The following is a 26228-nucleotide window of genomic DNA, read 5'->3' as shown; positions in this document are numbered from 1 at the left end:
GTTTATGAACTGTCAAATGGTTATATAATACTACTACATAATTTAGTTGTGGGATTTTTTTTTCATATTTTCATGTTTGCAAGAGGGTGCATCTTGCAGCAAAAGACAGTTTGAGGGCAACGCAAAACACAAACATACCCACAAAAGAAGGAAAATGCAGTAAATTAAATAAGTGAATGAAGTTATGGCGTTAAAGTAGGGCTGCTCGATTATGGAAAAAATCATAATCACGATTATTTTGGACAAAAACGAAATCACGATTATTCAAACGATTATTAATATGTGCCCTTATTTTTTTAATGACTAACCGGAAGTACCAGTCACTTCCGGTTCCGGTAAACACCGATTACGGCTGCGTGTCTCATTCCTCCGTGAAACCATGCAGGATATCGGTGCCCGGTTATTCAAACCCTTAATGATGGCAACATTAACACTCTCCATAAAAACACTTTGTAACTGAGAACTTTGAAATTTCCTCTCAATATTAAATGTCCCCATCTGCCCCCCCACTACAAGCACAGAGAGAGAGAGAGAGAAAGAGAGGGGTGGGGGGGGCTATGAGGACCATCATCATTTACCCCAGAACCCCGACATTGAACGGGTTCCATACAACAACAGGCGGAGAATCACGAGCTGACCCCCGCGGGTCCGGTGTGAACAGCCGGGCGGCTGCGCACTGTAGAGTGGACACTGCACGGCCGCTACACTGTGTGGTGCTGCTGCTCGTCGGATTTGAAGAATCCGACGTGTTCCCATACAACATAACTTTTTCTACACTTTTTGTTGATCAGACGGGGCTGCTCTCCCTCTGCCATTTTCCACTCGCGCTGTTTTTTAAATACCTCCTGTCCCCACACACACAACTCACCTCCTTCACTTCTGTCATTATCATCAGGTCTTTTAAAATAGCTGTAATCAAACCCCTACTCAAAAAACCCACCCTAGACCCAGAGGTTTTAGCAAATTACAGGCCAATATCCAATCTCCCCTTCCTCTCTAAAATCTTAGAAAAAGTTGTAGCCAATCAGCTGTGTGAGTTTCTCCAGGAAAATAATATATATGAAGACTTTCAGTCGGGGTTTAGAACCAATCACAGCACAGAGACAGCCCTGGCAAAAGTCACTAATGACCTTCTAATAGCTTCAGATCAGGGACATGTGTCTGTCCCCGTTCTGTTAGATCTCAGTGCAGCATTCGACACAATTGACAAAATTTTATTAGAGAGACTAAAACAGTTAATTAACATTAAAGTAAGCCTTAAACTGGTTTAAATCTTATTTTGCTGATCGCTCCCAATTCGTTCAAATCAATGATGAGTCATCGGTGCGCACCAAAGTTAACCATGGTGTCCCACAGGGGTCTGTGCTCGGCCCAATTTTATTCTCATTATATATGCTTCCACTAGGAAACATTATCAGGACACACTCGGTAAATTTCCACTGCTATGCGGATGACACCCAGTTATATTTGTCAATAAAACCTGATCAAAGTAATCAATTAACTAAACTTCGAGCATGTCTCAAGGACATAAAAACCTGGATGACCCGCAATTTTCTCTTATTAAACTCAGATAAAACAGAGGTTATAATACTCGGCCCTAAACACCTTAGAGATACATTATCTAATGATATAGCTGCGCTAGATGACATTGCCCTTGCTTCCAATGACACAGTCAGGAACTTGGGAGTGATCTTCGATCCTGATTTGTCCTTTAATAGTCACTTAAAAGTAATTTCTAGGACCGCGTTTTTCCACTTGCGTAATATCTCAAAAATCAGACATGTCCTTTCGCAAAAAGATGCAGAAAAACTAGTCCACGCCTTTGTTACATCGAGACTGGACTACTGTAATTCACTATTATCAGGCTCCAGCAGCAAGTCGTTAAAGACTCTGCAGCTGGTCCAAAATGCCGCAGCACGTGTCCTGACGAGAACTAAGAAAAGAGAGCACATTTCTCCAGTATTAGCATCGCTACACTGGCTTCCTGTAAAATCAAGAATAGAATTTAAAATTCTCCTCCTCACCTTCAAGGCCCTTAATGATATGGCACCTCTTTACCTTAAAGAGATGTTAATACCATATCAACCTACTAGAGCACTCCGATCCCAGAACTCAGGTTTACTTGTCGTCCCTAAAGTCTCTAAAAGTAGAGTAGGAGCCAGAGCTTTTAGCCATCAAGCCCCACTCCTGTGGAATAATCTCTCACTTTCAGTTAGGGAAGCAGACACGCTCTGTTCGTTTAAAAGTAGACTCAAAACCTTCCTTTTTGATAAAGCTTATAGTTAGAGCTAATTAGTGCGATGTTCCAAAATTGATTAAATGGCAAAAACCCCTGATGATGCTAAGACGCACAGGGAATTTATGACACAAGACACACGGAGCTTCTCTTTCCTGCTTCTCCTTCCTTTTCTCCATATTTATCACATCAAGATAATTCTTATCTCATCAGTCCATGTTACTAACTTGACCCCTTTCCTGGAGTTTCTGTGCCTTAGCGCCCGCGGATGCAGGGCCACAGCTGTGGCCGCACCATGGATTATGATTGTGGATCGCGCGTCAGAGGTCGCAATGGTGGATCCAGTTCGGTGGATTCTGTATCGTGCCAGCTGATCGTCGTTGTAATGGAGGATCCTTTGTCGCGTTGGCATCGGATGATGAGGGACCACGACCGAGGCGGCAGCTGATAATGGATTCTAACTGGCGGCGGTGGACAATGACTGTAGATTATAGTGGATCCCATCCTGATGCTGGATCGCGGTCTTGCTGGCTGCTGGCCAGAGACTGTGATTGCAGCGGGACTGCCTGACACATAGTATTGAAAAATGTTTACCCTCATCGATGCTGCTAAAAATCCTGATGATGTTTTCTTACACCTGACATCTATTGAACTTCTGTCCGTCCTGAGAGAGGGATCCCTCACATGTGGCTCTCTCTGAGGTTTCTACATATTTTTACCTGTGAAAAAGGTTTTTAGTAGTTTTTCCTTACTCTTGCTGAGGGTTAAGGACAGAGGATGTCACACAATGTTAAAGCCCTATGAGACGAATTGTTATTTGTGAATGTGGGCTATACAAATAAAACTTGATTGATTGATTGATTGACTTCACAGCTGCTTGAGAGTGAGGGCCAGTCAGCGGGGCCGCGTTGAATGCTTTAGGGGAGGTACTGAATTGCGAATGCGCGTCTCTTTAGAAAAAAATGCAGAATAATCGTTTCAACTCGATTATAGTAGTTTGGAGATCGCTTGACCCAATAATCGTTATCACGATTATATTTCGATTAATTGAGCAGCCCTACGTAAAAGAGATGAAAAGATCTAGAGGTAGATCCAGGATTTCAGATTCCCGCTGTACATTGTGTGTGCCGTTTCAATCCGTCAGACGCAGATGGGCCGAGACACGGAATGGAGACAGATTTGACAGGTCCTGTGATCAAAGTAGTCGAAGATTCAGAGCATCAGTCGTTGAGTGCTTTCATGCTGGAGGAGTTCAACTGTGAGAAAGTGAGTGAAGGCGGCATGCTACTGGAGGAAGGGGAGGTCAATATACCTCTGCTGTTATCCTCTAGCCACTCACCTAGCCATCCATCCATCTATCCTTGCCTGCCTATTCTCCTGTGGCTGAACTGTAGCGATGGAATGAAACTGGCAGCGATATTACGGCAGGTGCTTCCATCTTGTTAAGCTCTGGATTGATCAATGAGGTGTAGGATATAGGCAGGCGAGACACTAGGGATGAACGAGTGAATGAATGAAGGATTACACCCATCTGTTAGAAACAGGTTGTTCGAATAAATTAAAGCCATTCATTCACGCTTCTTCTGTTCCTTTAAATCAATGGGGTCGAATCAAAGCAATGTGCTGATATTACGCGACTGTCTGCAGGGTAGTGGTAGAATTTATTCATCTGTCTGAGCAATCCATCCATCTTCGAACCCCGGCTTAGCCACAGGGGTACGCGGCTGCAGAAGTGCCGTTAATCCTTCACCTGTCCATCAATACTCCCTTGCATCTCTCCACCAGCAGCGGTAGCATCAATACTTCACTTATTTTCTACTCGGTTTTGTCCCAGACTCAAGTATCTCACCAATTACTGCATGGATCGAAACAAAACCTTGTACAGAAATTCCTGTTGTCTAAAGGATGGAACATACTGACTCAGTGATCCTTTGACTTTTTCTCTAGTGCCACCAACAGGTTAAAGTTCTTACTTTCCTATCTCAACACCTACTCGATGAATCAAATGTCAAAACATTTGTGCAGACATTTATTGTTCCCAGATAATTAATATGAAAAAACAAAGAGCGACGATGAATGACATTTGACTTTGGGCCAAAGATCCCAACAACTGTTGGAACGCTTGCCATGAAAACTGATTCCAATACAAACAATAATGTAAAATGAATAAAATGATGTAACATTCTGCAAAATAAATCAATCTTTAAAATTTCTGGATCATTTCGAAATTGCATGAGGTAAGAAAAACGATCCCCATTGGATTTGAATGTCTCTCTCACCCCTGCAGCCCAGATAGTGGCATGTATTGTGCCTCCTCACATGACTGGCAATGGTAATGTGGTGTTGTTGTGTTGAAGGCTTGGAAGTGACAAATATGTGCAGTCTCATCTCAGGCAAAATTTCATTACCTTGGTAATTAATCTCATTAGTGTCAAGGGATAATAAAGATGTAAGATGGAGCCTGCTGATATGGGGTGACTGATGAGATTTTGTATCGCTCACCTTCTTTGAGTTGCAGCAGCACGGTGCTGTCGCTGGGATCGCTGCAGAAGAAGCCTCCTCCCACCTCATCCCAGAACAGCGTGTCCTGCCGGAGCTGCAGCTCCTCGGCCCACTGCAGCCACTCCGTCTGCAGCGTGGCCTCGTACAGGTCCAACAAGCCACAAATGATGAAAGCATAATCATCAAGGAAGCCGGAGATGGGTGGAGAACTAAAGAATAGAACAAATTCAGAGAAATAGGGAAAAAAAGCATGATTAGGAACACTTTTCATAAATGATCAATGAAATTATGAATGTGAGGTATGGTGAGATTGGTGACTGTTGGTGAACTGATAAAGCCTCTCATCTTTTGTATACCAAAGGCTTGTATACTGGGTTTGAAGAAGATCAAGCTATGTTGTTTTTCCATCACCCCAGTATAGACACCCAGAAGAATAGACATTAAAGTGAGACTAGAAAAAGCCTGAAGGAATTATTTGGGACAATACAGAGCTACAGTGTGATATACATAGAACACTGAGTGTGTAATCTCTCCCTGAAGCATTTTTCTCTGTGTGAAGTTACCCTTCTGCACAAACACTTACACAAACACGCTCTTTGAAGTTTCAAGTGACGCAGGACCGTAATTAGTCAAATCTGACTGCAGTTACGCTGCCCCACCTCCCTCCGCCATCAGTGTTTCACCTCTTCCTTCAACTGTCTCACCACAGAACGGTTTCTTCTAACTTTTTAACCCTCTTTTTCTTAAGACTTTTACCAAATATCACATTTTCATTTGAACTTCCCTTTGAAGTCCTCTCGACACCTGGAGTTTCCTGTCTATACCAATGTGTCTCATTCCCTGGTGTTTCAGTGGATTTATTGTGTGCAGAACTGACAGGTGCCCTTCCCAATGTCCTGACATTAAACAGCATAACCAATAAACTCAGCACAACTCTCAACTTTGAAACAAGTTTCTCTGCTGGGATGTTCTCTCCTCCAACAAAGCTGCAGACCCCAGATATAGGGTTGTGTCAGGCCAGGCTGGTGGTCAAGAGGCTGAAAAAAGTACGAAGAAGAATTGAGGAGATGAAATGCATGAGGAGGTCATTGGGACATCAAGAGTAATATCTGGGCCTATCTGACCCAGACAGAGTGTTAGCAGACTCAGAAGTAGGAAGGGGATGGCCTGCACTGTTACACAAGACAGGACGTTTGTGCTACAAATTCCAACACCTTTCTTGTCCTAACTATGAGCTATGAGTAACCAGCGTCCAGCTATCATCAAAGAAAACACTGAACTGAGAGATAACAATGAGGCGCGCTGCTCTCGAGAACCAACAGTTCCAAACGTGCTAGAGGCCTTGCACTCAACTTGTTTTTTAAAATCAGAACTACTTTCAGGTTTCCATTTTTGTCCTTGTCTACACACACAGGTCAGGGTTAGAATAATACCTCACGGACGCTCACCCCTTGAAATCTCAAGCCTGAAAATGTTAGGCCTCATTGTTGAAGTATTTTCCTTTGTAACAACAAAAGATCCAACTTGAACCTATCCCCTCTGATAGAGCAAGAATTGTCCCTTTGTGACAATTGTCAAAGCAATTTTCAGAGTGTGTGTGTCACCTTATAGCCCTCATTCTGGTCGGTAAGCCCGTAATGTGCTGATAACTGCCCCCTCAAGTGGCTGTAGAGGTGAAAACACCCAGCCAAGGACAAACTGAGGCAAGACTTCTAAGAAAGCAAAGTAAAGGAAGAGGAGGAACTGGTTGGTTTGGTTAACTTTCCCTCCTCTGATAGAGAGCAGCCATTTCCCTAAGCTTTTTGATGGGAAACCTCTGGGGCCTGTCTCGCGCACAATGTATAGAGGCCGTACTAAACGATGCTAGAGGAACACCAACATTATCACAACTCATCCTGCAGGGAACATAAATGTCTGTACTAAAATTTTATCGCAGTCCACCACAGAGTTGTCCACCCCAGCCTTGTATCATTCCTATAATACCCCTGTACTCACCAAAGTAATTGTTGACATTTGACATCACAGCAACTACAATCAGGCTCGACAGGGAAGCAAACTGCTTATTTGAAAGTAAAAGTTAAGTGTTTCTGAAATGCCAGTAATCATCTCCTTAAAGAGGAAAACTATGATCAGTGCTAAGAGTTCCCACACATTTGAATCTATATTCTGACCAGGCAGCACGAAGACTGCGGGTGGGAGGCTCACTACTTGAGGGCAGGATTAAAGTGAAGGAGCGAAACATGATTACGCATCAACGAAACAAGACTGTACCTGTTACTGTATTAATGCTTGCTATATGTCTGTCTGTGTGTCTGTCTGTCTGTCTATCCATCTATCATCTGTCAAACACATGTTAACTGAATACAATGATGTTCCTGTATACAAAAAAATATTCCTGTATACAGCCTTTTAGTCTAGATCTGCCTTAAAATGTATTGTCACATTCTATCCATCCAAACAAGCTTCGTGGAAATCTGTTCAGCGATATTTACTAATATTTAAAGCTTAAAAACAGAGAGTTGATCTTTGTTTTATACTTTTAATATATAAAGCTTTTGTTTTGTTTTTAAAATTAAATATACATTTTCCGGTGATGCTTCACATTTATTGCACGATCTAACGACAAAATTAGCAACTTAGGCATTAAACTTTAGGTCTCATCAGGTTCACTCTGCATTATGATTTTTAAATCAGTAACACTTTCTTCTCATGACCCTTTTCCCACTAACAGACTCCTGGCCTAGACCTCATCACTCAATCACAGCTTGTTTCCCCCTCCTGAGGATAACCCTTCTTTCACAGAATGACACGTTATCAGGCTGAGGTGACTCCAGCCATATGAACGTCAACCTGACACAAGACCTCAAGAGGGCCTCACTGACACACAAACAAAAAAATTTTAAAAAAAGTATTTTGAAAATTCCCCACAGTCTTTTTGCGATCACACCTTTATAATAGCGCCTGTTAAATGAGTCACTTCCATGAGAGGAAAGATAAAACGCCTTGTCAGTCTACCGTATAACAGCATTATTACAATAATAGCTTCATAATGGTTCTCATGCACCAGCTACTTCACTCTTCCCCTCTAATAAGCCACAGAGGGAGAGACCTATTTGCATTATATGGGTTACAAAACCACTTTGAATACCATCATTTCTAAAACTGCAGTGACCTTTATGTAAGAGAATCATTTAATATGCCTGCCTTTGCTACAGAATGTGCTGTTCATGGTGTTTTCCCATAAGAGAGAAAGAGTAAAGATTCCCATATAGATTCCCCCATTAATCATTGTAGCTGCTGTTTGTTTTTCTATAACAATCTGCAGACCCTTGGTGTTTGTCACACATTCCCTTGTTTCTCAACTGATGGCTCTTTGTGCACCAGGCAATATGGTGACGCCTCATACTTCATCTTATTCTTTCTGATCACTGAATCTCTTTTCACCGCTGAAGACCAAAGGACACACTCAGGGCAGTGTATGACTGACTTCTTTTTTGTTGTGTTAAAATTTTCAGTGTGAGGCAGGGAGGTGTAATAAAAAAAGTAAGCTTGATAAACCATTAGAATACAAGGGGCTCAATTGTTTAGTTGAATAAATCATATTTGCTGGCAATTACTGCCATTAGTCTTAGTATTAGACATGTTCTGTCGTTTGATGACATCATGAAGCACATCGGGAAAATGGGAGTTATCTTCACCATCATCACTGACGCCAATTGATTGATTATGAATGAAGGCAACCGTTTTGGAAAAACATTCTGCTCTTTTGTTTAAAATGTATAAGACATGGGTGGTTGCAGTATCTAGCACGATTAAACAATCAATACTCATTGACTGCATGTGACCAAACCTAGTAGGGATGAGTCAACAGCCTCAGTGCTCCCAGGTCTCCCCTCTGCTGCCTGGAGACACCGGTAAGACTCTTAACCACACAGGGCCAGGTGAGGGCCACAGACAAACCTATGGCATCAGCTCCTCAACATTTCCACAGCCAATTAACCCAGTTAGTCTCAGCACCGACCATTTCTCCCGGTAAACTAGTTCACGGCCCATATGGGTTAGTCATGACAGGGTGATTTACCAATGTATGGAGCTAAACCAGGCTCGGGAAAAGAGCCTTGGTAAGCATTCTCGGTGCTGATACCCTCATGAATTTTGGACAATTATGAATGAGACAAAGACTGTGGAACCAGGACAGTGTATAGGTACGAGTGTGTTTCTGTATCAGGCAAACATTTAAATGAGTGCATTTAATCATGTTTTTTGTGGGACTCCTGGCATATTCTTCTGCTGATTCAATGGCATTTCACACTCCCTCACTCACTGTAACTAGGACACAGGGCTGTTCAACAGAACAAGGACACTTGGACAATCAACAGCAGACAGTACATTTTCAGCGACAAGGTTTTGGGGCCAGAGGTGGTCTGGATTCCATTCCTAGTTTGACCAATCACTGTTGAGCAGGCTTTGGATGCCCGCGGGTTAATAGGGGAGCAACAGAGGTGAAACACATTGCTATCTGTTGTCTTGGCTCGCTTATCCACCATCTACACTGGAGGCCCCAACAATATCTGCCCCAGAGGCCAACTCGTCAGACGATAGCAGGTGGGCCCTAATATTGGACTTAAGGTAACCTGGTTATCAGGCACGTGCACAGACATTTTGGGGGGCAGGTGCTCAAACCCAAAAAAGGGGACCCATTGTCAAAATTATTTATGAAATTAAAAATAATAATAATAAATGAATAAAAACTTACTGATTCTCCCTCATTTGTTTTACTAGTTGATGTCCTGATCCAATATAAAAGAGAGCTGCTACCCTGAGCTGCTTGCTGCAGTTCCCTGTCCTTCTGCTTTTGGAGTCTCTCTTTTCTTGGCATTATGCAGCAAATTTTGTAAATGAGATCATGAAATCAATGTTGTGCATAATAATCAAGAGGGACTTACATAATCTCTATAAAGCTGACAACACAGTACACACACATTTTTGTTTACTGTTTTCTGACAGAGTTGAAGTATAAGCAGCTTTACACTAATATGCATGTAGCTCAAGCTTTCTTAAGACCTACCTTTCATTTCAATAATTACGATTTTGAATGAAACAAAAATTAGTGAACTTGTGTAATTTGTAGAACAGTAAAACCGCCTTTAAATTCTCTGCCTGCCTGCCTGTATCTCTCTCCCTCTCTCTCTTCATTAAACATGACAAACGTCAGTAAACAGCTGGAAAGGCTTTGAAACCACGGATTTCGTGAGTTTTTTGTAGGTTTATTTTTTAAGGAAAGTCGGACCAGTTGCGACGTAATGTTTTCAGCAGCGCTAATGTTGTGGTTAATTTATCACCAAACACCGCCGGGGGATTGCACACACGGCGTCATTACGAGTTTGTCTGATGCTGCGGGTCAGAGGAGAAGTGGCTGCAGCCGTTTGGCGCTCAGCGCTGCATGAGGAGGAAGAGGAGGAGGGAGGGGCCAGCGGGGGCTTGTGAGCGCCGCGGAGAATGTCGGGGCGAAATTCTCACAAGAACTCAGATAAATGCCCCGTCAGATATCAAAACACATTGGGGGGAATTGATGACAGAGAGAGTAATTTTTATTCTTAAATATTGATGAATGAAGAAAAAATTGGGCTCCAGCAGAAGGGCACTTTTCTCATCCAGGGCAAAAGGGCAGGTGCTTGAGCAGCACTAGGGGTCTATCTGTGCACGTGCCTGCTGGTTATTCTGAGTATGTAATACTACATACTTTTTGCTGGGTTAAAAAATGTAACTATTTGGTAAGAGCACTTACATTTCTGATGGGCTAACATATTGTCTTGGCCATGTTCAAACAAGACTAATCTAAATCTAAATTTTGAGTCTCCATAATTGATCAGAAAGCTACATTCATGTGCTTTTAAATATACTGCAAGTATTCAACTAAAAATACTTGATGACTACACTAGTCTTACTAACATTCTACTGCATCATTTTGGCCGAGTCTCTTCAGAAACCATTTCTTCATCAGTGACGCTGCTGCTGCTGCAGGAGGCGGGGTCTAGTACTTGCCCGCTCTGATTGGATCAGTGGACCTACAGTCTCCTTATTGATTACTTTTGAAAATAAGAAAACCATGTGAACATTGAACACACTGCTCTGTCAAATGTAGTAAAGTAGAAAGTACAATATATGCTATATTGGCTGATACATGTGAACCCGAAAATAAATCTACTTACGTTAAGAACAGATATATACATGAAAAATCGACTTAAGTACAGTAAAAAAGTAAATGTACTGTTATATCCCACAACCGGCTGTATCTTAGGACCAAACACCTTAAAAAGGAATTGATACACAGTGCACGGGATCAATGGTTCATTCCCTGTGAGCAATGTGAAAGAAGGTTCTGAATCAGAAACGTTTTACTGCTTTGTCACAGGCAAATAAACAGCAGCTACCTTTTCTGATTAATAAGTCGAACAAGGAAAAATATCTGGGTGTCTAACTAGTTCGCTCATGTGCTGTGGCACCTTGTAGTGCTTTAACAGTAGATCCGTAAGTCACCAGAAGTTATTAGGACCTGTTAATATCTTCAAGTGACAGTTGTAATCACAGCTTTTATTCTAACTGCTTTTCATCTTCTCAGTATATAATGCATGTATATACAGAAAACAGGCTCTTACATCTGTCGCACCTCCATCTCGTCTCCGCGGTAACAGGTTCGGAGGATGGTCTGCCGTTCAGCGTCCCACAGATGGTCCTTGAGGAAGTGGCCAGCCTGTGTGGCCCTCTCCAGCAGGGCCTTGTCCCCCAGCACAGCTCCGACACGAGCGTAGGCCGACAGCATCAGGCCTGAAGAGGAAGAAAAGGTAGAGATGGCCATTGGTGTTTGTAGCGATTAGGTATGAAGTGACTTACTAAGCTTAAGACAACATGTCCTCTCTCCAATGAATGTGAAGCCACAACTCACTCTTTGAACTTTCCTTGTTCTTGCTCTTTCCTGCTCTCTTCCCACTCTACATCCCTGCTCTCCACTTTCATGTAGCTTATCAAAGCCGGGCGAGTGCACAGCCCGGGCTTCAAGTGCTGCAGCCGAGGACAGGTGATTAATGGAGGTGTTTCTTCATTAGAGAGGAGAGGGGGAGTCTTGTTTCTAATTGGAAAGTTCTCGGGATCGCAGAGCCTCATTAGCTCACTAACACAGCGTGTCTTGAGACATCAAGCCTGGGAGAAAGATTTGTTGGTGTGAGTGTGTGTGTGTGTGTGTGTTTATATATGTGTAATGGGCTCTCTCTTCTTGTATGTAGCCATATGCTGGACAATGTGAGATTGTCCACATTGACATCACATTATGATAAATGTGTGTAATAATCTTTCGATTTTGACCATCAGTGAGTTTATGACAACTCTGCCTCAGAGGTTATGTTTTGGTGTGTTTCCATGCAGGATTTCACAAACACTCTTCAGCAGATCTCCATGAATTGTTGTGGAGGGGGTGGGGCAGGAGCCAAGGAAGAACCCATTAAATGTTGGTGCAGATCCAGATCAGAGGGTGAAATCCAGGATTTTTCCCCCGGCTTACTTTAACATTGGGAGACCGGGTGTTTTGTAACATTTGTTGATTTCTCAGAGAATAATTTGTGGATCTTGATGAAACAAGCAGGCATTTTTACGTGACGATTTTTATGAGAGTGAATAATTTGATCCAGATCTAGTGAATTCAAATCTGGTTTTACAAGAGTAATATTGGGCCTTGGGAGACGGCTGCACTCCATGGAGTGCCATTCTAGTTGTTTTTCTTAACCGCCACATTTGGTGGAGTCAACAACTCTTTGTTCTGATTTAGTGCATTTCCATACCTAGTTGTGTAGTTTGCTGAATCAGGTTTAAATCAGTTGATGGGTTTGTGGATGTGGAGCTTTGTTCCCTTTGGGTTTGTTTCTTTTCACACAGAGAAAAATCCAAGCGAACCGAAAAATATTTGAGAACTTAAAACTACTTTTATGGTCAGATGTGTTTGTCGTGGGAGTAAGGAAGTTAATACAAGATGTTACCTGGTTCCTAGTCCAGGTTAGTACAAATGTGAGGTTAGGGACAGCAGTGCAGGTTAACACTACGTTAGACACTGTGCTCTTTTAGTTACACTAAATATGTACTGTACTGTTATTGGCATTGTTGAGTATACTTCACCTTGCACATGCAGAAATTAAGTTAAATATGATTATTTGTTCCAGATATAAATACATTTAAATCATCTTTATTTTATTACATTCATATATTTAATTTGTGATGTTGGGACATTTTGTTAAATTTATTTTATGAGCTCAGTTGTCTACATGCTTTTCATGTGTATGTCAAAGAGACAGTAAATGTAGAAGCTTTGTTTCAGCTCGTCTTCATGTCCCTTTATCATTACAAAGACGTGGGAAGTGATATTATTATTCCACTGTCTAAAAAAGGGCATCATTATGTCTCTTTCATTCATCAAAAGTGTATATACGATACCAGAAGGAACTAATACTTCATCAACAATATTCTGAAGAAGAAAATCTTCTCCCTGTACCAACAGAGTGTAAACCTGTCGAGACATTTACCAGTCCAGGAGGCTAACATCTTGGTGTCCAGATGTGGGCGTGGCCGACTGGTCCTCACTTCTGCCATCTTGGCTCTGGCAGCAGCCAGGAGCTCGTTCACCTTCTCGACACTGATGCCAAAGCGAGCAGACGTCAACTCCACGGAATAACGCACGATCAGCACATTCTGACCTTCCAGCTCCCCGTGGGGGTCCTGGCAACGCACAGCAGAGGAGAAGAGAGGGCGTTCAACAGAGATGAACTCATAATGACTGCCACAGCTGCCATGTTAATGCCTTAATCGACCCACTTTAACTCCTTCAAATGCAGTGTGAATTAAAGTGATCAAGGTTTATGTCTTATGTTCATGCACTTTCATGTAAAGACTCCTCTTTCTCTTTCATCTGATAATGCAATAACATATCTTTCCATCCATCCATCCACCTTTTCATTTTTTAATCCAGGCAGAGTTTGCAGAGGCCACATGTGGGTTAGAGTTCATATATCAAATAAAAATGAAAAGTACCTGTTCAGCAGCAACGTTGCCCTGCTCCTTGACCCCATAGTGGTGCATGAAGATATCTGCCTGAGTGACAGGCTCACTGGCGCCTTCCACCACGTCTGGCAGCAGCTCCCGAACCTCTGAGGCTGTCCAGACACAGAAAGCCCCCTCGCGCTTTTTTGTCCCCCCCGAGGATGGGACAGAGTCTGCATCCTCAGCACTGTAGAAGCCCCCGGACTAATAAAGCAAGCAGACAGGAATGAAGGAGGGGGAAGGAGGGCAAAAACTGATATTTAATGGCAAGTGGCAGAAAAATTCAGAAGAAAAGGCCCTTCGACAGAGGCCATTTCCGAATGAACATCTAACATGTGTTGACAAGCTACTACAGATCAGCTCTGTTGGATCTCTAGGATTTCTCCATTATAATAACTTAATGTCAAAAATGTAATACATTAAGACTTTAACAACTGAAAGCAAAGAAATAAAAAAAAAACTGCAGAAAGGTTTACTGGAGCCATTTAGACTAACACAAATCTGGATGCATGAAAGAAAGATAAATAAATATATTATGTGTTTGAGACTCATCACCCCAGATCTGTAATGAGCACATCCTGGTGAAAAAAAAAATTAGGACTACTGGCATGCAGTTGTATGCCTCCGCCAACAAGTTTCATTCTACAAATATTTTTTTAGATCATCATATGAGGTCACCGTGACCTATGACTATTTAGAGTCTTAAATACAGCTTTTCTAAATTGGAAGATATTCCCTTAAGGCAGTCATGAGATATCATGATGAATACAGCAACAACATGCTTTGTGGGGCCGCAATGACCTTGACCTCCGACCTTTGAAAACCCAAATCTAATCAGGTAATCTGTGAGTCTCAGTGAACATTTGTGCTAAATTTGAAAGGATTCTCTAGAGATATTCTTAAGATAACGACAAGTCACATACAACCACAAACGTACATAGATGGGAGATGGAAGCTGAAGAAAGAGGCCCAGAACTTTTCTTAATCACGGGGATTACCTTATCTGGAACAACAATCATATAATTGTGAAATTGAAATTGGCAAAACTGACTGCACTGAATTAAACATCGCCTTTCAAGGTCTACCTCCTGAACCGTACACACAACAGTATTTATGTAAACCCTGAGAGAGAGCTGTAGTGGTAGTTATACTGAACTGTACTGAAATATTTCAACAGTTGTGATGAAAACTGGCAGCAGGATCCGAGCCGTCTTAGCACAAAGAAAGCATGGGAGTCTAAAGTAAATTACCTTTGCTGCATTAATTCATTAACGCATAATTACACAATAAATCTCGGGGCATATAATGATTACAAGGAGTGCAGTTTTAATTGTGTGCCCCGTTCGCTGTTATCGACTCATTAATCAAAAGGGAAAAAAGGGGTTGACCCTCAGAGGAGGGCAAGAGTTGAAGAGGCTATTTGTCAATGTGGGTCCCACAACTTCCCCTAGAGGATGTATCAACAAGGTGCACGCACACAAACACACACAACACGCACAGTTGTTATTACTTCCTGATGGGATTTACAGCTAACGTTTGTGTTTTGTGGGCAGCGAAAAATACAGTGTCACAGCAAGCCGGTTTATATTCCTCTATTTTTAATTGCTTTCCTTTGCCAACATGCATTCCTACACACTGCATTAACCCTTTCCCACATTCTAACACCAGAATAGAAGTCAAGTTAGGTTCAGTTTGGTGTCTTCTTAACCCATTTCGACATGGTGTTACATGTGCGAGTATACACCTTTAGGACCAGGTACAATGTTCCCACGCTTCTTCCTCCGGGCCAGATGTGTTTTATATGAGGTCATTGTTTTCAAACCATTTGACATCACGATTTACTGAAATACTCACAGGAAATTAGAAAACGATTATGGAAAATGCAGTAGGAAATTAAATCTGTTTTTCAGATGCCCTAACCCAGCAAAATAGTTTTAATAGCAGTGTTTCAGACAATGGCTGATGATCTAAGCGACGGGAGCAATATTGAAAGAGATTAGAGCAGCGTTTCATTGATGAAAATAACAATGAGTTGTTGGAGTTTACAGGCGTTCACTTTTGGGAAAAGGTAAACGATTCACATCAAAAGTTAAAAGTTTAAGCGATCAAATGTTTTTCATTTCATGTCTCCATGTGCTTCAGGCTGAGAGATATTGATTTTTGTAAACATGGGCAATTCCGTCAACTCTTCAGAAAACCCTCAGGTTTAAGGTGGTTGTTTTTTATTCCACACCTTAGGTATGAATGGGTTAAAGCTTGCTTTGGATTGCACTATTTCCATTGCCTCTGTGCCTTAGTAAGGACACATGATCCCTGGAAGATCATTAAGACAAAACAGGCACACACAAAGAAAGTGGTAACAAGGCAGGAGATGATTCACCTTGTCGCTCAGGTCTCTGGAGACGTAGAGCAGTATGTCCCGAGCCACATCTGCAAAGAGCTGCTCGCCTGATACCTGAAACACCAGAAATACACGAGCACACACCTGCTTAGAGTCACGATTCAACCTTAATGCAACCTTAAAGATAGCAACACGTGATTTATGTCCAGGATCTTACCTGCAGCATTCAACAAGAGTGCTGACTAAGGCTTCTACAGCCTCATTTAGCACAAGAGAATGTCTGGGTCTGTATTGGGGTTTGTTTCCTAATTAGCTTTTTGCATCTCAGTCTATATCCACTGTGAAAAACAGGCCAGCCCGTCCTACACTCGCGAAAAAAACTAAAAACAACGACATTCTGATGACTCTGTTTGTTGTTGCATCCTAATTCACTGCTACCCGGTGCAGTGCGAGGTCATTATAACTTAATCTATTAACTGTCTTTTTTTAAATGTGTTTTTCAGTGGAAACTGGTTGAATGGAAAGAAAAGATCAACAACTACCCAAATGTGCTGTTTGTGTGCAACAGCAACTTCATTGTGATTATGGGAGGACCAAATTGTTTGCCAAGTTCGCTCACCAATTTGTTTTTGCTGACTGGGTAATATGATGATAAATTACTAGGATAAAGGAGATACGGAATGATGAAGGAATAATTGCCCTGTCAGATAGGCAAAGAACACAAACGCAGACACACACACGCGCACACACACCTGGGAGGCAGTTATGTAGGCTACAGCCAGCTGAGCTTGGTCGTACAACATCTTTTCGAAGTGCGGAACATGCCAGGAGGAATCAGTGGAGTAACGATGAAAACCCTGAGAGAGAGGGACATATAGAGAGCATTGAAGGTGGTACAGTATATACCTTCTATTAGGTGCACAGATGATCTGGAGACAACCTTCTCAATTGTCATGCAACATAAGCAAATCTTACTGAAAATTAAAAAAATTTAAGACTAAAGTTCATGTTGATGGTAATAGAAAGACTAATACAGTTCATAAGTTGGTTTCTGTCACTGTGTCCATAAATGAAGTAACTTGTGCTGCATGACATAATTACTCTAGATTATCAATAATATTGATTAGTGTGACGGTCCTTTTCTTTATTACTTGATTCATCAAATGGTCAATAAAATGTCAGAAAACAGTGAAAAATTTAGATTATAACTTCTCAAAGCCCAAAACATTGCTCTAACACTGTGTTGTTTTATCTGTCTGACATCCATCTGAAACACATGACACACTGGAGAGGCTGGAACTAGAGACAATTTGACTTTTCTAATTAAAGAAATCACTGAAATGCTTATAATTGATCTATATAAAAGTTAGAGTTAATCTTCTGTTGACTGATAAATCAACTAATAGTGATTGTAGAACAAAATGTGTGAAACATAGACTGTAAATAAAGATAGACAACATGACAGCATCCGAAAAGCGAAGCCAAATCTATCTCCATCTCCCCCTGGTGGCTGGATGCAATAACAGTCACAAACCCTGCCTCCCTCATGTTAGTGGATGAGACATGGATCAAATTAAAAACTCAAAGTACATGACAAATACATTTTTCTTAAATAATGTAATTTTTAGAATGTCTCATCACATTGATGTTTATTCACATGATCATTTTCTGATATGTTTGGTTTGAATTCGTTATTTGGTGCTTTAGAAATCGGTTTAGACTTATTGTTTGACATCTGAGACTGACTCGCGACTGCTCACGTGTGGCATTCAATGTAAAAGATGGCTGCGCTTGTATATAGGATATTTCTGCATATATGGAGGAAGAGGAGATGCTTTGTCTTTCTTCATATACAGTTGATGGTGTGAACCTGTGCCACGTGGTCGTGGATGCCTCCCAGCGCCATCATGCAGAGCGTGTGCAAGGCCATCTGAAGAGCCTCAACCCCTTCTGACGTGGTGCGGTTCACAGACCAGTAACTCATGAGGAACATCAGATTCACTATGGAGTGAGAAAGAGAGATGGGAAAAGAGTGAGGTATGGGGGGGCAGAAGTGAGCAGGGTGAACATTAAGAGTTTTTCACGGCTACCTGGTTTCGGGAACTTGGGAGCGTCTCTGAAGCCTCCGTACTCCTCCTCGTAAGAATGGGCCAACTGCTGGAAGCAGCGGTCAGCTGCATCTGGGGCCAGAGGTGGACTCTCCCCGGGGTTCGCAGCCACGGCCGTGCCTTTCTTTAGAGCTTCAAGGATCCTCTCCCCGCTGGACTCCAAAGCAGGACGGTTATTCCGCCACTGAGGAACATAAGTCATACGTGCCAAATGTAGGGATAACAGAGAGGATGCCCAAGGCTGAGAACTATTTGACGACTGTAACTAGAAAAATAAATAACACTGGCACTGAGGACCTCATAAACATGAGCACGCTTTAAGATGATGATTTGGATTAGTCACTTTGTTCTCCTCTGCTCCTGCAATGCCCCCTCCAGCCCACAGATATTACTTACATCTACATAATTAAACGTCATAATAATAATAATAAGTGTTGCTTTGAGGAACAGCTAGACATTTTGGGAAATATGCCCATATATTTTTTTGCCAAGGGTGAGATGAAAAGATCGATAACGCTGTCATTTCCACCCATTAAATATGAAGCCAGGGGAAGCTGCTCACCTTGCTCTGTACAAAGGTGAAAAGAAAATCTGCCAACCAGCACCTCTTATTAATCTAATTAATCTCCCATCGTTCTGCTGAACCTTGAAGAGATGTAACAATCATCAATGTTTCCCCCTTTTTATGCAAATAACAGCAGTGTTATTACACTCCCGGTACATGACCAGGAGAAGAGAGGAGAGGAGAGGAGAGGAGAAGAGAAGAGAGGAGAGGAGAGGAGAGGAGAGGAGAGGAGAGGAGAGGAGAGGAGAGGAGAGGAGAGGAGAGGAGAGGAGAGGAGAGGAGAGGAGAGGAGAGGAGAGGAGAGGAGAGACAGCGATAGAAAGACAGAGACAGAGTCGTTTACATGACCTCAGGGTAAAATCTGGAGAATTGGCTCCAGAGTTTACCCACAGTCTGCCTTTCAATCATGCACAACGCAGCGGGAGATTCACTGCACAGACTCAACAAATCCTCAGCATTAATCAGGCGAGAAGTGGAGCAGCCGGGTGCAGCAGACAGAGGCAGGACATCACTTTCCTGACATCTTCGTCAGTGTCTTCTGAGTGTGTGTCACTGCTTTTTCACCGGGAGATATACTCGCTATTCTAAATTGGAAGATATTTCACACACACACAGACACACACACCCACACACACACACCTGTTTACCTGTTCCATGATTCTGGAGAGGACTGTCTTGAGTCCAGGTCGTCTCCCATGGTCTCTAGGAGGAAAGTAGGTGCCTCCGATGAAAGGTTTAAGATCAGGGGTCAACCAAACGCTCATGGGCCATCCTCCACCTCCACTTGTTGCCTATAGATGTAAGCAACCAAAAGACATTAGCTTTAAAAACAGATAAGAAAGATCTGCAGGAGACAACAGCTGTGCACACACCTGAATAAAGGTCATGTAGACCTTGTCCACATCAGGTCTCTCTTCTCGGTCCAGTTTGATGCAGACAAAGTTGTCACTGAGAAGTCTTCCAATTTCCTCATCCTCGAATGACTCCCTCTCCATGACATGGCACCAGTGGCACGTGGAGTAGCCCACTGGTGGTCAGGGAGGAACAGAGATCCACAGGATATAAGACATGTCATACCAAAGCTTTGTCTGGGCATGAAGCATTAGGACATTTTGTATGAAGTCACCCAAAGAATGAAATAAGGCACCCAAGCGTGGAACACCAGACTGACATTTTGACCCTCATTTTATTATGAATGGAACCATGGGCATGTAGATGTGACCAGTTATGACTGGTGCGAGTATGCAGCTCTCAGCAGACATGCAACACAGAAAGTAAGGTCAATTATTTTGTACTGGGTGTAAAAAGCAGCTGCCTACCGGATAAAAAAATAGGTTTGTCCTCATTCCTGGCTTTGTCGAAAGCATCTTGTCCCCATGGATACCTACAACAAATATCACATTGGTCTGTGTAATATCAGCTGTCAGGATATATAGATTTATATATACACACATATGTATAGTTTAGTCACTCACCAGTCGACAGGGTTGTGTGCATGCTGTAGAAGGTAGGGGGACTTCTCCTTGGCTAACCTGTTGGTGTGTCTGTGAGGAGAGGAGGATGGACCTTCACCCCCTGATGCCATGCTCATGAAGACAGACGGACTGGACACACACACATACGATCTGATTAGAAAACTGTGTTGATAATAGAGTACACACTGGTCCAGGTATCAGACTGAGCAGGGAACTCAAGAAACAGCAGAATTCATTAAATTCATTAAATAAGTGATTTTATATGTTCTGTTTCTTATGGACGTTTCTTATTCTTATGGACATATTTTTTGATAATGATACTAACTTGTGCTGTTCTTGTGTTTTTCCTTTACATCAACGGTCTCTATTCAGATGTAGGGGCCTACCAATATAAACTTTCAAGATCAATATATATATATATTTCCAGAAATTGACAATTATCCCGAGATGCTGACAAATATGCTTGAGGTTTGATATTTTACAATTTAACCATCACATTTATCATAAATAAAACTGCAAAGAAAAGGAAAAAACTAAAATTCAACCCAATATATATATATAAATGTAAATATAAACACTGATAAAATATGTCTGTGCAGGGCTCATATCTGTTCAGGTTATTGGAACTGCTATATTGGTCGAGCTCTTCTAATTAGGGAATACAAAAATCCCTGATAGCTCTATAACATACACCAAGTTTATGTTTACCTTCATGTTGTTTGATTGTTTTTATTTGTTTGTTTATTAGCAGGGTTACCTAAAAACTACTCAACCAATTTCCATGAATGTTTGTCGAGGGATGGAGAATGACCCAAAGATAATTTCTTCTACTTCAGCCTTTTTTCTGCCTTCTCATTTTTTTTAATGGAAAGAAAAAGGCAAGTTCAGGGGGAGCGATAATCAAAAGTGTGTTAAATTTGGTGCAGACCTAAGTAAAAATCTGGATCTAGTTAATTAAATCTGGTTTCATAAGGGGATTGTTGCTCGGACTGATATTCTAGTTATTTATCTGTAATCCTCATTAACACTGGGTCAGAGACCACTGAAAGAGGAAGTGGTCTCTGACCTTTGAACCCTAGTTTCATAAGTGCACAAACATGTCCCAGGAGGGAAAGCCCAGATGCCTTCATGTGTGTGTTATGTAATGCTGTTTTTCTGCTGTTTAAAATGAGCTGTTTTATTCCCAAATCACCAAGCAACAGATACAGAAAAGGGAAACGTGTATTCATCCAGTGTCGTTGTCTAATCCAAACTAATCTTTATTGACAGTGTGCAGCCTGACCTGTGTTGTGTTACTTTAAGTAGCATTAACAGTATTAACCCGTGTCCCGATGGGCTGATCCTGCAGATGCTGCTTCTCCAGCTCCTGTCACTGTCACGCACTGCAGCTCTGAGCCTATCACAGAACTCCGTTTGAATATCACCTCATTTTAAGTGGCGTTGCTTACTAGCTCACATTAAAGCTCCAGAAAACATGGCTGAACACCTTTTTTACAAAGATCGGACCTTTTCTTGCAATTCGGCTTAATCGATGTAACCAATAGACACATATACAGCTAAATTTAAACACGACAACCACAGGGAGGTAGCTCCATTTCAACGTTAGCAGGTGCAACGTGCTGAGCAATGTAGCTGCAACATACTGGAGGTTATTGAGCATGAGGGATGTTTGGCAGCTTATGTCGCTAATGCCGAATTATTGCTTGAGTCACGTAGATCAGTGTTGAACGTCTTTGTTCACAGAAGGATGCGCAGTGGCCATGTTTAAACTTCGGGACGTTTTAAATGGTTTTATTGTTAAGGGACTTCCGCTTGACTCGTCCCCAGCCTTCACAGCTGCACTTCACGTGTTAGCTTGTTTACTCGTCTCACGGTAACTTAGCATTAGCACCGGCAGCCGCTGCTTTACCTGAGGTAGCGGGCTGGCTGAGGATGGAGCAGCGGGGACCCGTCGCCTGCTAGTGGGGGGGGAGTGAGTCCGAAGCCCCTCGCGTTGCCCCCGGAGCTCTGAAGCCCACCGGCCGCTCCACAGACCCCCGCAGTCAGGAGGCGAACGGGCTCACAGCGTGTGCACACCGAGCGACGCCATGCGAGCCTGAACATGATAATCCACCGAGTGTCGCTGTGACCTCACTGAGCTGAGGTTAGCCACTTGTTGAGCTAACGTTAGCCACTTGTTAAGCTATCGTTAGCCACTTGTTAAGCTAACGTTAGCCACTTGTTAAGCTAACGTTAGCCACTCATTGAACACACAACAACAACTTTCGCACCTGAGGTTGGCACTTTATTGCAATACCATGAATCCACACACAGTGGCGCCAAAAGGCCGCGAGGGGCAGGAGTGTATAAAGTTGAATTATCAGTGGTGGAGGAAGAATTTAAGCGTTTTATTTCAGGAAAAGTACAATTAAATGTACAAAATAAAAGTGAAAGTACCACATTAGCTTTTCTACTTCCACATGCAAAGTGAACACTTTATTGCATCAGGGTTTTGGGAAGAATTTAAACTTTTCACTAGAGTAATTGACAAATAAATAGACGATATGCAAAAAATACTCAGCTAAAAGCAACACAAACTTTTTTACTTCCAAAATAGGCCAAGAGGCGCACTAGTAAGTAAGATACGTTCATTTGTCAGTGGGGGAGGAAGTACTCAAACGTTTCACTTGGGTAAAAGCACAAATAAATAGACAAAAATTCCTTAAACAACAGCCAGGAGGTGTACTTGCGAGTATATCATGATTCATGTTAATTTATTAGTGGTGAGGGTAGTACTCAAACATTTACTCAAACACTGAAAACTCCTAAAAAAGCCTCAGTGGTGTGTTTTAATGGTGAATGGCCCAAAATACATTGTTTATTACTGAATGATCAAAAGAAGTTAAACAGAATTCCACTAGGTTATCTCCAACTTTGATATATTGAGCTGGACAACCGTTGAGACAAAGTTGTCTCGAGTCACCAAATCCGAGGCGACAATGTTGGGTCTCTCGCTGGTTTGCCGTTTCACCCACTGCAGCAGCTTGGGCAGACTCCTCTTTAACACCTTCGTTAAGCTGTCACGGGGACGGAAGATGTACCTGAGAATCCTGGCATCTTCTGGCAGGGTCAGGTTCAAGCCACATACATAGAAACCTGTAGGACATGGGACAGGGAAGTGGGACTCACATACAGCATGGACACATGTTTGTCAATAGCATACTGAGCCCGATGAGTGGCAGGAACAGAGAGAACTCACCCTGAGAACACCTTCCTTGAACCAAACCCTGGCAGAGTTTTGATTCCACTTCTGCAGGGTCCATACTATCACCATAGTAATAAGGTATCCTGCCCCACATCTCAGGGTGCTGGTTTGCAGAATAATCATATGAAACTATGACGTTTCTGCCTGAGTCCCAGCAGCTCTTCAGTGTAGGAATGTTCCACTGCTATACAGTGAAATATGTTATTTTTACTTAAAGCAATGTTGTTAGTGAAGAGATACGTTTGAATTAATGACAAATTCTGGATTTCTTACCACTCTATGGAGAAGTTTGGTTCCAAACAAGGTCTTGATGAAACTGATGAGGTGGATGTGGAGCTGCTCTACCTTGTGTTTTTTGAACCCTTTAAAGTGGGATAAGGCCAGGATGAGGATCTCTTTGGGGTGTTCCACTGACCAGTCATGAATCATCTCAAGAACAGTCTGTCACAGCAGCAAAAAGGGAATTCATAAAACACCTGGAGTCTTCTTTTTTCTTGGACTTACATTTCTTATTTAAAAGGAAGCTCTTAAATCACCTTTGAGGATCATTTTGATCTACTACTTAAATGTTAAATCAGTCTAACGTAAAAGAAGACATGTTCAACTTGGTTCACAGACTGACCCCCTTTTATCCAATTCTTAAAAACACAGGCATAAACCTACAAAGCTCCTTTGTTGACCATGATACACAAAGGCTGATTGACTCCTAGATATTCACATACGTAAGCAGAAGTGTTATTGTGATTATTTTAACGTTTAATTTCTTTACCTCCACATCGGTCCGCGTACGCAGCCCATGATAAAAGTAAAGCCTCGTCGGGTCAGTGTCGTTTGACTTGCGAGCGATCCTCAGGTCAAAGTAGCGAACTCCTGCATCCAGTTGCTTTGTGATGGACTCCTCCTGCAACACAAGCAACAACAACAGTCGATACCCCCCCTCTCTTTTCTTACATATGCTCCAATATGTCCAGTACTGACAGGTCATGGACTCCGCTCACCTGAGTGACTGCCCACCTGTGCACAATTCGACGTGCCAAATAGATCTTGCTCAAACCTTTCAGGTTAACAGGCTCTATGATAGAGGAGTTGATGTCCAAATCATAGCTCATTGAGTCGTGGCTTCCTAGGAATTACCAAACAAAAAGCATGGTCAGTTGGTTGTTTGGTCGGTCAAACACTTGCTAGATGGAAAGATCTGTCTAGCCCTCTTGATCCCCATGCAAATAAGTAGACATTCATTATTCCCAGAGCAATTATCTCAATGTCTGTGCTGATCTGTTGACTCTTCGAATAATGCCACTTGAACATACATGTATTTGGCCTGTAGTGAAAATTCCTCATTTATTGCCATTCAGATATTGGTCCAGAAAGTCACAGTGCTCATATGACTTTTCCTCCAGCGCTGATATCAGGTAAGATTATTTATTTATTAATTTATTTAATCCTTTTTTTATGACCATAGCTGTACAAGATGTGTTGCCTAATATTAGCAAAGCTAGGGGAGTCAACATGGCACAAGTCACCTGCTTAAAGGTTCAGTGAGTAGGATTTAGTGGCATCTAGTGGTGAAGTTGCATATTGCAGCCAACTGAATATCCCCCACTTCACCCGTCCCTTCACAATGTGGAGGATATGTGCAACATGACATACTCCAAGGAAGAGAACCCTACACTCATGTATTAATCTTAGTGCGATGAAAAACTATAATGTCGTTGAGTTGAAGGCAGTAGCAGTGTAAATAGTTGCACATTGTATCTGCGTCTTACCTGGTATGGCCAGACTCCGGAGAGGAATGTTATGAAGTTCACCCGGTAGTTGCGACATCCAGTCACACAAGCTTGTGACTTGTCCACTCCCTGTGTCTTCTTCTGCAGACATCTCAGTTCCTACAGAAGACATCTCAAACTCAATTTGCAATCTATCACAAACACGATGGCTGTACAGCACACAGTGTATCATCTGCCAAAGAAAACAGACATAAAGGTCAGAAGTTAAGAGAAACACCGTTCACTGTGTTATGGTAATCCTCGGCCTTCCTGGAGTTCTTCTCTCACTTAGATTTGATCTTGCAGTGGGTTCCTCGTCCGTTGGCGCTCATCAGAAAGCTGCACTGCTCATGTGACCTATGATGATCTTGTTGGACTCCACTAAGAAAGACAGGCATGAGTCTCTTGTTGTCAAACAGGTTTTTGCTACTGACGCCTAGTGAAAGAGGAAGTAGAACGCTGTATAAAAAAGTGAGAAGAATCTCTGGAAAAATGTCCTCACACCTTTAACATTCACTTCAGTCCAGTAAATATAGTAAGTAAACAAACTCTTCAGGCGTGTCAGTCAGTTCGAGCTGCTGACCACAACCATGAATTACTAAATGAGTCCAGATTTGACAATTCATATATACTTGCAATAAAGGTTCACTGTGCGTATATGCATTACATTGTGTGGAGTATACAAATGGATTTAAGTAAAAGCTCCTACAATGCAATTTAAAATAAAAAAAAAAAAAACGAAATCACAGTCAAATCAATTCTCAACGATTAGTCATTTTGATATAATGATAATAATTTAATATCATGTAAGTGACAGTCTCTCTGCTCATGTTCAGTAGTTTTATTCTCATTTTACCTCCCTGTCTGGGGTTATTTCTTCCTTGTAAATAGCTATATATAAATAAAG

General features: G+C 42.1%; 2 protein-coding genes across 2 annotated transcripts in view; both read right to left on the bottom strand.

Annotated features, from left to right (window-relative positions):
• Positions 1–22564, bottom strand: part of spata20 (spermatogenesis associated 20) — a 45540-nt gene extending 22976 nt beyond the window's left edge. Inside the window, exons 1-13 of the mRNA XM_061094593.1 lie at positions 22221–22564; positions 20312–20440; positions 20156–20220; positions 19709–19863; positions 19484–19627; positions 18254–18455; positions 18034–18164; positions 16916–17020; positions 16203–16277; positions 13814–14026; positions 13309–13501; positions 11398–11566; positions 4739–4947 (exon numbers count right to left, since the gene is read on the bottom strand). Of these exons, the coding sequence (XP_060950576.1) occupies positions 4739–4947; positions 11398–11566; positions 13309–13501; positions 13814–14026; positions 16203–16277; positions 16916–17020; positions 18034–18164; positions 18254–18455; positions 19484–19627; positions 19709–19863; positions 20156–20220; positions 20312–20440; positions 22221–22414 (1984 nt within the window). The 5' untranslated portion in view covers positions 22415–22564. The remainder of the gene's footprint in view (positions 1–4738; positions 4948–11397; positions 11567–13308; positions 13502–13813; positions 14027–16202; positions 16278–16915; positions 17021–18033; positions 18165–18253; positions 18456–19483; positions 19628–19708; positions 19864–20155; positions 20221–20311; positions 20441–22220) is intronic.
• A 643-nt stretch (positions 22565–23207) lies between these two features.
• LOC133028399 (PI-PLC X domain-containing protein 1-like) lies at positions 23208–25433 on the bottom strand. Its single transcript, XM_061095592.1, has 6 exons — positions 25322–25433; positions 24554–24678; positions 24325–24456; positions 23811–23996; positions 23550–23736; positions 23208–23446 (listed from the first exon to the last, which is right to left on the bottom strand). The coding sequence occupies exons 1-6, from the start codon at positions 25431–25433 to the stop codon at positions 23208–23210; spliced, it is 981 nt and encodes a 326-aa protein (XP_060951575.1).
• Between the last annotated feature and the right edge of the window lie 795 nt (positions 25434–26228).

Source organism: Limanda limanda, chromosome 21 (genome assembly GCF_963576545.1).
Source record: "Limanda limanda chromosome 21, fLimLim1.1, whole genome shotgun sequence".
Lineage (NCBI taxonomy): Eukaryota > Metazoa > Chordata > Actinopteri > Pleuronectiformes > Pleuronectidae > Limanda > Limanda limanda.
This window is presented reverse-complemented; position numbering and strand designations above follow the sequence as displayed.